Source organism: Canis aureus, chromosome 1 (assembly GCF_053574225.1).
Source record: "Canis aureus isolate CA01 chromosome 1, VMU_Caureus_v.1.0, whole genome shotgun sequence".
In the NCBI taxonomy this organism is placed as follows: domain Eukaryota; kingdom Metazoa; phylum Chordata; class Mammalia; order Carnivora; family Canidae; genus Canis; species Canis aureus.
In genome coordinates this window covers 86,449,455-86,465,651 of record NC_135611.1, presented here as the reverse complement: position 1 = coordinate 86,465,651, position 16,197 = coordinate 86,449,455, and the positions used below count along the sequence as shown (strand labels likewise).

At 38.2% G+C, this 16,197-nt stretch overlaps 1 protein-coding gene across 4 annotated transcripts in view; it reads left to right on the top strand.

Annotated features, from left to right (window-relative positions):
- Positions 1 to 16,197, top strand: part of C1H9orf85 (chromosome 1 C9orf85 homolog) — a 117,889-nt gene that overhangs the window by 17,633 nt on the left and 84,059 nt on the right. The window contains exon 2 of one of the 4 annotated variants that reach the window (XM_077907151.1): positions 10,225 to 10,319. The exons of the other annotated variants lie outside the window; for them this stretch is intronic. Coding sequence (XP_077763277.1) covers positions 10,242 to 10,319 — 78 coding nt within the window. The 5' untranslated portion in view covers positions 10,225 to 10,241. The remainder of the gene's footprint in view (positions 1 to 10,224; positions 10,320 to 16,197) is intronic. 4 annotated transcript variants of the gene reach the window in all.

Here is a 16,197-nt window from a genome sequence, read left to right as displayed (position 1 = left end):
TGGGGGGGAGAGAGGGAGAGGGACAAGCAAACACCCTGCCGAGCATAGAGCCCTCCGTGGGGCCAATCCTATGACCCCTAGATCATGATCTGAGCTGAAATCAAGAGTCTGATGCTTAATCAACAGAGCTATCCAGGCACCCTGCTTTTTTTTTCCTGACACTTTGTGAGGACTTAAGATAAATGGTCTTTGAAAACATAAAATGCAATATTCTGTGACACCTTTATAAATTTGTCATAAGTAGCAGATACATGACTCCCTCACTTTGTCCCACTCGTTTGGGACTAAATAAAATGATAGTGTTTTTAAGGCTGTCTGCACTGGATCTATACTGACTCCCCCTTAATCCTAGTCTTTCCAAAAGCTCAGTTGGAAGATGCCAGTCAGTTAATCTCTTATTTTAAACACCATTTTAGGGGTGCCTGGGTGGCTCAGATGGTTAAGCATCTGCCTTTGACTTAGGTCATGATCCTAAGTCCTGGGCTCGAGCCCCCACTTTGGGCTCCAAGCTTAGCAGGGAGTCTGCTTCTCCCTCTGCCTCTGCCTCTCTTCCCTGCTCATGCTGCTTGCTCGCTGTCTGTCTCTCTGTCTCAAATGAATAAATAAAATCTTTAAAAAAAATTAAAGATAAACACCATTTTAACTCTAACAGATACTGCTTACTCTTCAGATTTCATGCCCATTATTTTTGTTTCTCCAAATTCTAAGCACTGTGTGGAAAGGACTGTACATCATAAATCTTCTGAATCTTTGAGATGCCTGGCATAGTGCTGAGTACATACCAACTCATACTTTTTTGGATTGTTCCCATAGGCAGCAGAGAGATAATCATAATGCATGCTGTATTTAATTCTAATCCATGACACATTTTATAGTTTGACATGTTGGAAGAAGTACTAAGCTTGGAGTCAGGGCAGCACCATAGACTCTTCTGACTCTTGGTGTGGCTACTGAGTCACTCTATAACCATAGGTAAGTTATATCAACTCTATAAATTAGGATAACAATAAATAACAATACCACCTTCTTGCTTATGCACAGGGATGATGTGAGAATAAAATGAGAAGCATTAAAGGACATTCAGATCTTAAAAAATCTATAGAAATAAAATGTAGTATTTTGTTACAGGTGATTTGCATCCTTCATTCAAAATACACCTTAAGGGCAGCCCCGGTGGCGCAGCGGTTTGGCGCCGCCTGCGGCCCGGGGTGTGATCCTGGAGACCCGGGATCGAGTCCCACATTGGGCTTCCTGCATGGAGCCTGCTTCTCCCTCTGCCTGTGTCTCTTCCTCTCTCTCGATCTCTCTGAATGAATAAATAAATAAATCTTAAAAAAAAAATACACCTTAATTTTATTCCTTAGCTTTTAAAAAAAAATTTAAGACTTTATTTAATATTTGACAGAGCAGTGCAAGCAAGGGGAGGGATAGAGGGAGATGGAGAAGCAGACTCCCCATTGAGCAGGAAGCCCCATGCAGGGCTTGATCTGTATGACCTGAGCCAAAGGCAGGTGCTTCACCGACTGAGCCACCCAGGTGCCCCTCCCTTAGCTTTTTACATTTTTGTCATCAAAAACAACTTTGTTTTCCTTTTAAGAATGAGAAAATGTTCTCTACTCAAGTTAGGTAAGTCATGTGTGAATACTGAGCTCTAAAGAGAATGAATCATGGCACAGACCTAATATTTTCCTTAAGTGACTTACTTCCTGAATCAATTATCAGCATATTACTAGTTATTGTTACGACATATTAATATGACCAGAACAAAGTGATTATCTTTGAAGAAGTTAACTAGCTTCAATATGGTAATTGTCCTCATATATCTGCCCCCAAGTAAATACTTAAAATACTGATTTATTTTAAAAGGTAAAATCATTTGATTTGTGGACATTACCAGTTATTATACTTGGAAGAGTTAATCCATAAAATCCTAAAATATGCTAGTAAGAGGAAATGAATATCATCCTTCTTTTTTGTTCAATACATGTTAAACAATGATCAGTCATTTTTGTCTCATTTAAGATCACTAACTTGGGGCATACCATACCGGTTGAGCAAGATCTTAGACTGTGACTAGCTTTTAATGAGTGGTTATAAAAACATGTGTTGCCTCATGACACTATACACAACTGCTGCTTGAATAGGCTTTTTGCATTCCAGTTGTGCATAGTCCATTTGGCTCACCACTTATTTACCCTTTATTGTTTAAGTCTCAGTGCATTGAAAATCTCTGAGGAGCATGGTAGAAAGTAAATCCTTTTCTTCTAGAACATTTGCCTAGCAAAGATAATATTTTCTTTCCTAAATGAGTTTTTCTTAACTTTGGAATTTCATTTTGTGTTTTCTAAACAAATAATGTATAATACTGTAAGGTTACCTTACAAATGAGCCAGCAGGTTTGGCCCTATTTGTAAAACTATATACCAGTGTTTGAATTTGAGTACAAACAGAGTGCAGATTGAAGTGTATGCCCTGCAATTTTTTTTTTTCTTTTAATATGGAGAAAACCTTGAAAGCTGTAAGGGAACACTTTCTACTTGTAACTTCAGTACAATGCCCTAAACTAAATGGCATCTTTTTATGGGATCTGCCTCTGCTGCTTCTGATTAATTGTGTGACCTCAAGCAAATCTTTTAATTCTCTGAGCTTCAGGTTTCTCATCTGCAAAATGAAGATAATTATGCCTGCCCTAGCCACAGGAATGTTCTAAGAATAGCAGCAGAAAGAATTTTTATAAAGGATTAGACATGCGGTTTATAGATTTACGATAACAGTCTATGTAAAAATTAGTTTGGTATTATTTTTTTAGTGAACACCAAAACTACCTGTTTTATAATAAACCATGTAAACAAGTAACAGTTCCCTAACTCTGCTTTTGTTCAGACACCTGAACAAAGTAGACATGTTCCTTGCATGTTAAATCACTCACAGACTTGAATAAGCAAAAGAATATTAACTAGGAACTGTAAACAACCAGGCAGAGAGTTATATGATAAGTACAGTAGAAGGTCTTTTGAGAAGATAGAAACTTTAACTCCTTTAATTTTGATAGGGACATTCTGTGTTGGGAGGCAGTGTATCAGGCTTTCTCTTCCCTGTCCTTCCCCAGTACTCATTACTCTTGTTAATTAAGACATTTCCTGGGGCTCCTGGGTGGCTCAGTTGGTTAGGTGTCTGCCTTTGGCTCAGGTCATGGTCACAGTTCTGGTATCCTGGGATGGAGCCCAACATAGGGCTTCAGCTCCACGTAGGGCTCCCCCTGCTTGTGCTAACTCACTCTAGCGTGCTCTCTCTCTGTGTGTGTGTGTGTCAAATAAATAAATAAAGCCTTTAAAAAAATTAAGACATTTCCTATATTGGAGCACCTGGTTGGCTCAGTGGGAAGAGCGTGCAACTCTTGATCTTGGGGTGGTGAGTTCAAGCCCCACATTGGGTGTAGAAATTACTTAAAATCTTTTTTTGTAAAGTAAATTTCCTGTATTCAGTGATGAGAGTAACCTCAGGATGTGAACAGTAGAGGCAGAAAGGAAGATTGAGAATCACCGATCAGAAAAAAAAAGAGGAAGAGAGAGAGAGAGAGAGAATCACTGATCAGGAAATTGCCCAATTTCCCAGCATATCTTTAATTTTAGATTCCCTAGCTATTTGAGATTTGGCCTGCCATTTGATTCTATTACTAAGGCAGAGTTAAAACATAGGGATGATTTTTCCCCCTTTCTTCTTTTTATTGTATCTAAATGAAAAGATGGATAGTAGTGGAACCTATTGTGGTAATTATTTCACAATATAAGTAAATCAAACCACCATGCTGTATACCTTAAATTACAGTGTTATATGTTAACTCTTTCTTTAAAAAAAAAAAAAAAAGATTTTATTTATTTATTCATGAGAGACACAGAGAAAGAGAGAGGCAGAGACACAGGCAGAGGGAGAAGCAGGCTCCTTGCAGGGAACCTGATGTGGGACTTGATCCCGGGTCTCCAGGATCATGCCCTGGGCTCAAGGCAGCACTAAACCGTTGAGCCACCCAGGCTGCCCATATGTCAATTATTTCTTTAAAAAACTGGAAAAAATAGGGAACAACAATGAAGAAACAATTTCCCCCATTTTCAACATGTTTAGATTTGGCTTAAGTTCCCAGAATAGGAATAAAGGTTAGAAACTACTGCTATAAATTCTGTTTTTCCTGACCATGAGGAAATAAGAGTTTCCATACAATATGACATCATTGTGAACCATGTCTGAATTAAGGGACGTTATACATGTGAGTGAGAATCGAGTATAAGGTACATTTTGGAGTAATGACTTTGGATATAAAATTTTGGAAAAGCTTCTTAAATAATAGCTCTTCTGCATTCTGATTTATGTCTCTAACATAGCTTTTCCTGTCAGTTCTGAGGTCATTCTGGAGACTCAGCTATTTGATACATTATTCTAGAAGATAAGTACGCTAGGGATCCCTGGGTGGCTCAGCCGTTTAGCGCCTGCCTTTGGCTCAGGGCGCGATCCTGGAATCCTGGGATCAAGTCCCACATCGGGCTCCTGGCATGGAGCCTGCTTCTCCCTTTGCCTGTGTCTGCCTCTCTCTCTCTCTCTCTTCTCTGTGTGTCTATCATAAATTAATAAGTAAAATCTTTAAAAAAAAAAGATAAGTAGGCTAGTTGTAACACTATATGTCTCAATCTTTCTTTGAGAAATGAATATTTCTTTCATTCACTTGGTTGGAAATCAGAGTGCATCTTCCCAATGAAGTGATGGTCTCAATGGTGAAAGTAGGAATCAGATTGAGATTTAGTTCCTAAAAGAGAGGCAATATGGAATACTGGGGCGGAATATGGTATTTGGAGTTAGAGGGCTTTGTCTTGAGTCCTGGTTGTATTATTCTGGGTATGTGCAGTTGCAGGTAGATTATTAAGACTGTCTGGATTTGTTTTGCATCTATAAAGTAGAAATACTACTATTTATCCCCCAAGGTAATTGTGAGGAAATGATATACTTAACTGTAAATACGGAGTTTTAAGCAAAAGACACTATATGTCATTTATTATCATCATCATCATTTCTCGTTGATCCTATGGTGTTTTAACTATAATAATCATAACTTTCTAATCATAATAATCATATCCAAAAGCATATCACCTCCCTTGTAGTAGTACTTTCAGTAGCATAGATGAGGTAGGGAATACACTCTTCTTTCTAGAAATGTCTACTTTCTTCAGCTGCCTACGACAGTGGTTCTTAAACTTTGGCATGCTTAAAGATCATCTGGAAAGCTTGTATAAAATACAGAATCTCATTTTCCAGAAATTCTCAATCAGTAGTTCTTGGTTTGAGTCCAGGAATCATCATTCTTAACAAGCCTCACAGGCGATACAATGTACATGGTCCTCAAACCATACCTGAGACTATTCTGGTAATTACCTTCTCCATATTTGATATTCTGGTCTATGTGACTAGCTTTCTAAGGATCATATGCTCCCTGTCTGTATATTTAGGTCTACTTTGGGAAGATGGGAGGGTTCTTTTTCCAGAAGCCCAACCTGTCTGAGCTCCTTCTTGCTCCAGAGCTATCCCCCATCCTTCAACCACAGGGTCTGAAAGCATGATCCATGCAACAGAATCTCCTCAGTTACAAAATCGCAATCTCATGAAGTGGGACCTGGAAATTTGATTTTAATTTAATTTAAATAAATTATTATTTATTAAAGTTTGTTTATTTTTAGTAATCTCTATACCCAGTGTGGGACTTGAACTCACAACCCGGAGATCTAGAGTCATATACTTTTCTGACTGAGTCAGCCAGGTCCCCCTGGAAATAGGATTTTTTTTTTAAGATTTTATTTATTTATTCGTGAGAGACAGAGAGAGAGAGAGAGGCAGAGACACAGGCAGAGGGAGAAGCAGGCTCCATGCAGGGAGCTGGACGTGGGACTCAATCCCAGGTCTCCAGGATCACACCCTGGGCTGCAGGCAGCACTAAACCACTGTGCCACCAGGGCTGCCTGGAAATAGGATTTTTAATATGCTTTCCCGTTGGGTCTTTTTTTTTTTTTTTTTTAAGATTTTGTTTATTTATTTGAGAGTGAGAGTGAGAGAGAACAGAACAAGGGGAGGGACAGAGGAGAGGGAGAAGCAGAATCCCTGCCAAGCAGGACCTCATGACCTGGATATAGGGCTCAGTCCAGGAACTCCAGGATCATGACCTGAGCTGAAGGGAGATACTTAACCAAGTGAGCCATCCAGGTGCCCCTCCTATACCCCAGAATTTGAGAACTGATTTAAAAGTCACTCCCCCTGCCAAAAAAAAAAAAAAAAAAAAAAAAAAAAAAAAAAAAAAAAAAAAAAAAATTTAGAAATAAATAAATAAATAAAATAAAAGTCACTCTTCCCTGGAGTCTTGGCTTTGCTCCAACTCTCGTATAGTCATGTTCTCTTTTACTGAATCCAGATCGGTTTTTTTTTTAAAAGATTTTATTTATTTATTTGACAGGGAGAGTGTGCACAAGTAGGCAGAGGGGCAGGCAGAGGGAGAGGGAGAAGCAGGCTCCCCACAGAGCAGGGAGCCTGACACACAGGGCTGGATCATGACCTGAGCCAAAGGCAGACACTTAACTGAGCCATCCAGACGCCCCAATTCTGATCATTTCTCTGTCTTTATTACCTCCCATGCCGGTGCCCACCTTTGTATCCCCACTACCACATCCAAATTTAGTGTTTTAGTATGTAATTCTAAGTGACTCTAGCAACTTCTGTACTGATCCCCATACTTTCCTCTAGTCTTGTCTGTAATTATATTTTAGGATCCTATCCAGTCAGGTCTCCTCCCTATTGAAGAGTCAAAATTCTTTAGCTGAGCAGTTTCTCTTACAGTTTAGCTCATTCCTCTCCTTCTCTTCATACCCTATTGTTTAGCTGTTTTGTTTTTAGTTTCCCAGAGGGCCGAATGTTTCTCATGCATCCACAAGGTCTTCCCTGTGTACTGGACTCTGTTAGGTGGAGGATGATCCCAAAACACTTCTGGTTTGTCTGTCATCACAATTTCCAGTGTCAAAACTGTTCTTTTCATTTACCTGCTTATTTGCTCAAAGGCAAGGACCTTCCCTCACTCTTTTTTTTAAAGATTTTATTTATATATTCATGAGACACACACACACACACAGAGGCAGAGACACAGGCAGAGGGAGAAGCTGGCTCCATGCAGGGAGCCCGACATGGGACTCGATCCCAGGTCTCCAGGATCACACCCTGAGCCAAAGGCGGTGCTAAACTGCTGAGCCAACAGGGCTGCCCTCCCTCACTCTTTTTTAAACCCTGCATCTCTAGTGTGCAGCGTGGCCTGGCTATTGGGAGTGTTGGTGTACATCTTCTGAGTTGGATGAGGTGGGAAATACTACAGGTGATCTGGGGTGATTGCTTGGAAAGCAGAGCTGGAGTATGAATGAAGAGTTAAAAATTAGCATGCAAGTACTGAGCGAAAGGAGATGCAGTGCCAGCACAGCAAGGACAGGAGGAGGCACAGTGTACTTTCTGTGTGACCAGATTTGTTTACTTGGGAGTGCTTACTTAGATGCACAGGGAGGGAAACAGGAGATAGGATCAGAAAGAAAAGTAGGGATCAAATTGCAGAGAGTTCTGACTATCAGTCTTTCTTTTTTTTTTTTTTTTTTTATAAGATTTTATTTATTCATGAGAGACACACACAGAGAGAAAGCTAGAGACACAGGCAGAGAGAGAAGCAGGCTCCATGCAGGGAGCCTGACAGGGGACTCCATCCCCCGTCTCCAGGATCACGTCCTGGGCCAAAGGCTGCGTTAAACCGCTGAGCCACTCCGGCTGCCCCTGACTATCAGTCTTAGAAGTGCCTTAAAGAGTATCAGTATCCTGGGCACCTGGGTAGCTCAGTGGTTGAGTGTCTGCCTTCTGCCTAGGTCATTGAGTCCTTCTGCCTAGGGATTGAGTCCTGCATTGGGCTACCCACAGGGAGCCTGCTTCTCCCTCTGCCTGTGTCTCTGCCTATCTCTCTGTCTCTCATGAATTAAAAAAAAAGAGAGAAAAAAAAAGAGTGTCAGTTTCCAACCATGGGAGAGTTAGGGAGAGATGTCCACTAAAATATAACTGTTGATGGCTTGGTCTCCCGTTCTGTCTCTCCCTCATTGATACTCCCCAGTCCATCTTCCATTTGGGATGCTACTTCAGTAATACAGATCAGAAATAAGGACCTGCTAGAAGGAAGTGAGGAGATACAAAGTAGAAGACGCAGCTGGGGGCATTGTTTAAATATCTATTTTGTCAGTATTGGTATTTTGGTAAAGGGGGAGGGAGAAGCCAAAGGTGACCTGAGATTTTTGTACTTGAGCCTACAAGAAGACTTTCTTAAGATGAACCTCGGAGCAAAGGGGAAACAGATTTTATTGCTAAGATAGTGACTGCTATTTGGTTCATGAATTTGAGATAGTTCAAGGATTTGCATGAGGAGGAAAGTGAATATTGCACACACAGTCTGAGATATCAGGACCTTCAGAGAGACAGTAGGACTGGGAGTGTAGTTTTGGTTATAGTCTTCATGGAGTTCTTGTTGAGGCTGTGGGTATAGGTTCAGTTGACCAAGAGTAAACACATAATGTGAAAGTACTGAGCAGCCACCTTGGTTGGAGAGACAGAGACAGAGTAAGTGAGTGAATGCATGAATGGATGACTAAATAAAAAATGGGGAATTGGATGTTTTTAAGGGGTAAGCAGAGGAAGAAGCCTCAGCAAAGGATCTTGAGAAGGAGCAAATGGAGTTAGGGATACAATCCTACTTTGTAAGGTCTTTTTTCAGGAAAGACAAAAATCATTTTTGATAAAACCATTGACATTTTGATCATTTACAGCAAAATTTTGAGGAAGAAAAGACTGACATTTTAAAAAGCGATTGATCAGTTTAACAACGCTGTTAAATACTGTTTAACAACGCTGTTAAATACTGGTTGTTTAGTATCTTTTAGAAATATTTACTTGTTAAAATGCACAGCACTAATTTATTTTAATTTTCTTAGAGTAAATGAGCAAATATACTTTGGGTAAAAATACTGTTTAAAATAGGTTTCTCGGGCAGCCCGGGTGGCCCAGCGGTTTAGCACTGCCTTCAGCCCAGGGTGTGATCCTGGGGACCAAGGAAGAGTCCCGTATCGGGCTCCCTGCGTGGAGCCTGCTTCTCCCTCTGCCTGCCTCTCTCTCTCTCTCTCTCACTCTCTGTGTGTCTCTTATGAATGAATGAATAAATAAATAAATAAATTATTTAAAATAAAATAAAGTAGGTTTCTCTACTGCTAGAAGATAATGCAGTGGCATGTTTTTGCCCGTAGGGAGGTGTGACTCCACTTAGATGTCTGTTTGCATTAAGTTTGTCAGTGAAAATCTGGGTAGTTTGCTTGGCTGCTGAAATAAATCAGTAGGTAGTTTGGGTAGTTTGTAACAGGCCCTCTCTGTATAATTCCAACTGACAATGGCTCTACCCGCTTATTGAGAGAATAGTCTTCTGTTTGGGATGATCAGGACTCATTTTATATTCAGTGTCTGGATGAAAATGCAATTGTTTATTTTCACAGATGTCACTTGTTAAAGATTCCAGCAGTAACAAAAAAACTTGGAGAAGGACACAAATATTATTTCTTGACTATAAAAAGCTCATATTTTAAATATATTGAGTAAAAGGAGCAGTTCGGGTATTTCTGAAGTATATTTAAACTTTCAGTTTGGTATTGATTTTTTAAAGACTTAAGATTAATACAGAGTAAATGGAAAGAAGATAGAGTAGACTGTGGGGAAGAAAATTATTTTAGCTGATAGTAGAAATATACCTCAATTTATGCTTTAGGTATCATTTTGTTTTGGGTTTTTGAGAAAGAGAACATGAGAATGTGTGTACATGAGGGGAGGGAGGGGAAGAGGGAGGAGGAGAGATAGAATCCCAAGTGGACTCCATGCCCAGTGTGGCACCCCACTTGGGGTTATCTTATAATTGTAGGATCATGACCTGAGCAGATATCAAGAGTCAGAAGCTAAACCTACTGAGCCACCCAGGTGCTCCTGTGTTTTGTTTTGTTTTGTTTTTCCATTTTCTTTGTTTTTTTCTGTGTTTTTTAGTGTTGGGTTTAAATTTACTTTTCTAAGATAGATAGATAAATAAATAAATAAATAAATAAATAAATAAATAAATAATAGATTTACTTTTCTTTTTAGTAATCTCTACACCCAGTATGGATCTCAAATTCATGATCCTAAAATCAGAGATGCTGGCTCTTCTGACTAAGCAGCCAGATGTCCCTATGCTTGAGGTATCTTTTTTTAGAATTTTATATAGTAAAAAATCAAATATTGGTAATTCAAATATTTATGAATATGATGTATGGATGTATAGTAAGTATTTTAGAACCCTAAGGTATTATTTTGCTTAAAGGAGACTTGGCCTGAATTTTTTCTGAAAAATTGTTGTCAATGTTGGCAGCTAATCTGTAATTAGCTATATTGAATAATGGTTTCCTAAAAAGAAGTAAGCCCAAAGTAACTTTTGTTTTTGTTTTTAATTTTTTTTAACTTTTGTTTTACATTTTTCCTTTTTGACAGTAAAATCAGTTTTACTATCAGAACTCACTTCAAAAGTATTTCTAGGCTATTTATATGACCAGCTCATTTTGTGAAATAATAAAATACATAAAAATAGGAAGACTCAATGTCTTAATCCAAATAACATATTTCTGAGAGTAATGGACGTTCACATTTATTACTGCTTTATTACACTAAAAAAGAGTTTGTAGGTTTGAAAGTTTGAATTCAATAGAATCCAATGTTGATATCCTGGGTGATATATTAATGGTGGTCTAAATGTGATATTAAGTTGATTTAGCAAGAGTATTTTTAAATTCTCTTTTTGAAAAGGAAATGGCCGTGTTTTCTATTCTTTTTAAAATGTTAACTACCTGGATAAAAAGCAAAGCAAATTTTTATAGGCAAGATTATGAACATTTACTTCCATATCCAAGTAATTATGTACTTGATTCAAGAAAGGGACAATTAGAAGCACCTGGCTAGCCCAGTTGATGGAGTGTGTGACTCTTGCTCTTAGGGTCATGAGTTCAAGCCCCATGTTAGTGTAGAGCTTACTTTAAAAAATATTTATGTATCTGTATCTATTCAGTCAGGAATTGGAGACAGCCAAATTGTCAAATAACAGGAAACAGGTTAAGTAAATGATAGTATTACTCAGAGAGAATATAATGCAGCAAATAAAAACAAGCTTTCAAAATATATATTAATGTGAAAAAATAATAACAGGTTATAAAACAACATGTACAGAAAAAGCTGAAAGTTTTGTAAATATACTTTAAGTGCTGGAAATTATGGCTTTTTTGATAAGACTTGCCTTTTTTTTCTTTATCTGTATTATAACATTTCTTTAATATGAATATTTAGATGTAATTGCTCATATTGTTTTAAATCTATAAAATTCGTCTGTAAATTATTTTTCATCTACAAAAGTAATTCTTATAAGAAAACTGTATAACCTAATGTGCCATTGTTAATACCCAGTGGGGAGAAGTATTAAAGGTAAAGAACCACTGTAGTTGCGAAATTAAGCAGTAAGAAAATGAACAAAGTTTGCAGACTACGGAACAGAATACAAAAGGGATTTCTGGTTGAACTCTATCTTCTCCCCTGTCCCATTTCATATTTATCCACTTGAAAAGTTGAGTCCAAAAAGTGTTCTGTAAATATGATCAAACCAAAGGCTAGTTATAGCTATAAGAAATTTGAGTTCCATGCCAATTATGATAATTTTCTTTTTTTTTATTATTTTTTTTCAGTTATGATAATTTTCTTTCCCAGGTTTGTGACAAAAAAAACACACCACTTTTAAACATGTAAATGTACTTTTAAACATTTAAAAATAGGATTTGAGGGCAGCCTTAGTGGCTCAGCGGTTTAGCGCCACCTTCAGCTTCAGGGCCTGATCCTGGGGTCCTGGGATTGAGTCCTGTGTTGGGCTCCCTGCGTGGAGCCTGCTTATCCCTCTGCCTGTGTCTGTGCCTCTCTCTCTCTGTGTCTCTCATGAATAAATAAATAAAATCTTTAAAAAAATGGTTGCACAATCCAACAATACCATTCTTAGGTATTCACCTAAGAGAAATAAGAAGTCCACACAAAAACTTGTATGCAAATATTACCACCCAAAACTAGAACCAACCCTGAACATCCTTCAAATAGTGAATGAGTAAATGTTATTGTATCACATCTGTGCAATGGAATACCATTCACCAATAAAAAAGAATGAGCTCTGCATATACTTTATCCATATTCATATATATCCATATATGACATTCTGATAAAGGCATAACTATGGGAACAGATTAAAAATCAGCATTGCCTGGGGATTGGCAAAAGGGATTGACAAAAAAGGGCCACAAGGGAACTCTCTTATCTATTTGTTTATTTTCTTATTTAAGATTTTATTTATTTATTTGAGAGGAAAAGAGAGAGAGACAAAAGAACACATAGGAACAGGGGGAAGGGCAGTGGAAGAAGCAGATTCCCCACTGTGCTGGGAGCCCAATGTAGGTCTCCATATCAGGACCTGCATAGAGTAATGAAAAATAGCTATATCTTGGTTGTGAGATGCATAGACTTAATACATCTAAAATGGGCCGATTTTATTATATGTGGATATAATATATGCATTATATTAAAATATAATGACTGACTTCAGCTGGTAACCTTTTTATTCTTTTTTTTAAATTATTTTTAAAGTTTATTTATTTACTTTTGTAATCTCTACACTCAGTGTGGGGCTCCAACTCATGACCCTGAGATCAAGAGTCACATGTTTTTCCCTGAGCCACCTAGGTGCCCCCAGCTAGTAATCTTTTTTTTAATATTTTATTGATTGATTGATTGATTGATTACAAGTTGGGGGAGAGGTAGAGGAGAAAAGAGAATCTCAAGCAGAGTCTGCACTAAGCACGGAGCTTGACATGGGGCCCTATTTTACAGCCCTGAGATCATGACCTACGCTGAAATCAAGAGAGGGATGCTCAACTGACTGATCCACTCAGGTGCCCCCCAGCTGGTAAACCTTTTAAAAATTTTTAATGAATATATAAAGAATGATATAGTTAGCATTTACAGTGATTGATTCAGGAGCACCTGATTGACTCTGTTGGTAGAGCATGCTACCCCTGATATAAGGGTTGTGTGTTCAAGCCCCATATTAGGCATAGAGCTTACCTAATTAATTAATTAATTAATTAATTAATTAATTCAGGCAAAGGATCTTGAATGGGTACTGAACCATGAGATGAAATATATTATGGAACAGTATATTAACATGACCTGCATAGATTATTGCTAATCTTTATAATTTGAGGAGATCAGGGCAGTCACCATCTTAACCAAGGCAAATTTCATATCCCTGACTAGGTGAGAACTGGACATTTTGTGCCTCCTAGGGGGAGTAATATGAATTGTGTAGCAGCAGCACATATGAACTACTCTTACCAAAAAATGTTAAACCTGGATCTAACCAAGCCTTTAAACCTAACTTCCATTTTATGGAAATATGGTACATAAAGCAATGAGTTAAATTATACTATGAAGAAACAATCAGACATATCCAGAATGTGGGATGTTTTCAGATACTACTTTGAAATTTCAAAGACCTGCTATTTTCAAAAAGATTAGTGCAAGAGAGGATAAAAGAGGGAAATCTTGGGACACCTGGGTGGCTCAGTTGGTTAAGCATCTCTTGGATTTTGGCTCGGGTCCTGAGATTGAGTCCCTCATCGAGCCTGCTTCAGATTCTTTCTCTCTCCTTCTGCCCCTCTCCCTTACGCTGGCTCTTTCTCTCTCTCTCTCAAAAAAAAAAGGGGGGGGGGGGAATTCTTGTAGAACAAAAGAGAGATAACTGTCAAATAGTACTTGAATACTGATTTAGAGGGCAGGAGGAAGGTGAGGGAATTTCAATATAGATCAGCTACATTCAATGATGAGGGTTATTTTTCTTTTTTTTTTAAAGTGTAACAATAGTGTAGTTAATTAGAGGAAAAGATTTCTAGGATACATATGATTAGGAGGTAAAGAGTCCTGATATCTGCAACTTTAAGTGTACACACACAGAGAAAACAAATAGGTTAAAAAATTGTTAACAGTTGTCTCTAGATAATGTATATATGGCTATGTATTAGTATTGTTTGAACTCTTTTCTGCATGTTTGAAATTTTTCATAATAGAGGTGAATGTTTTTAGAACTTAGTTAAGAGAAATACTATTTCTGATGACCTTATTATGTGGGGTACATTCCTGTAGATTCTATTAATATCAGGCATATGTACCTACATTGTACCCTTGAGAATAACTTTTACCACGCTGTATTTGACATTATGTAACACCAGACTACTTGGAGAACCCTGGTAGAAACAGCTCTGTGAAATGCTTTATATCATAAGGGTGTTGTTGAGAGCATGGCTTACTGTATCATAGGAGATCCTTTTTGGGAAAGACTAGACTTTGGGTTTTAGTCACCAGAATAGTTATACTACTTCTGAGAAACTGGCTTTGGGGCATATTACAAGCATTGAAGCAGGTAGAGGAGCGGAGCTCGTTTTTTACTGGCTGCTAGAAAGCATGGATCTCACTTGTGGTTCCATCTCTAGCAAGTGCACTTCTCAGCTGCACTCCTGAGTGCTTCATCATTTTCCCTGTTCTGGCCATATTAAAAGGATTTAAAACAAAAGAGTTTATAGTTTGAAAGTCACAACCTAAAAGATTTTTATGTTATTGTTATCAATCTATAAGTTCTTGCTCTCAAATCTAGAGATCCTTTATCCTCTAACCAAATTTATAATAAGGGGGTATTACTAGAAAATTTTAAAAATATATACTTTTAAATATAAATAGCACATACATGTCTATTTTCTGGGGTAATACTGTTATAGCTATATTAGCCCCAAAACCTTATTTTTTAAAAAGATTTTATTTATTTATTCATGAGAGACACACAGAGAGAGAGGCAGAGACATAGGCATAGGGAGAAGAGGGCTCTATGCAAGGAGCCCAATGTGGGACTCGATCCTGAGACCCCAGAATCATGCCCTGGGCCGAAGGCAGGCAGGCTGAAGGCAGCCACCCAGGCATCCCCCAAAACCTTATTTTGGAGGAAAGGATGAAGCAGGGGGAAGAGCAAGCCATTTCTTGGAAGTGGATTTTCAGCAGCTGTTAGAATTGTCATTTTCCTTGACTTTAATTTTTATAATTCCTTTTTTTCCCCAATTAATGAAGGGAAGCAAAATATGCCATTGTTTGCTATTAGCATTTCTGAAGGGAATATGATGTACAAAAAAAAAATTCTAATGAAAAATTATTAGTTTTTCTTGAGTAGTATTCAAATTTCTTTCCCCCATAATAGTATCTTCTTTCCGTTAAAACATACTTTATATTTTATAACGTATTTTTCAGTATCAGCCTGTTGATACAGATATTATATTTACAGTTTGGCTCTTGGGTGGTAAAGTCCTCACCTAATTTCTTGAGATTGCCGCTTTACATTACAAAAGATGAATTGTCTGACAACAGAATGTTAACAGCAGGAATAAAATATGTTATATGAGTCAAGGATGGCTAAGACTTTACATATATATTAAGTAAATGGTTTGACACACCCTGTTTATTCTAACTTAAAAGTGTTCAATTTATAAATAAGGTTTTCTTATTTAATTAAGATTCCTAGGTTCATGGGATACCTGGGTGGCTCAGCCAGTTAAGTATCTTCCTTCGGCTCAGGTCGTCATGATCTCAGGGTGGTGGGATCGAGCCCCGCATCCAGCTCCCTGCACAGCCCAGAGTCTGCTTTCTCCTCTCCCTCTACCTGCTGCTCCCCCTGCTTGTGCGGGTGCTCTCGCTCTCTATCAAATAAATAAAATCTTAAAAAAAAAAAAAAAGGTTCCTAAGTTCAGTGGAATCTTACTCTGAAGCTTTTTTCCTTTAAAGTTCTAGAAAGTAGGGCAGCCCGGGTGGCTCTGCGGTTTAGCACCACCTTTGGCCCAGGGCATGATCCTGGAGACCTGGGATCAAGTCCCACGTTGGGCTCCACATGGAGCCTGCTTCTCCCTCTGCCTGGGTCTCTGCCTCTCTCTGTGTCTCTTATGAAGAAATAAATAAAATCTT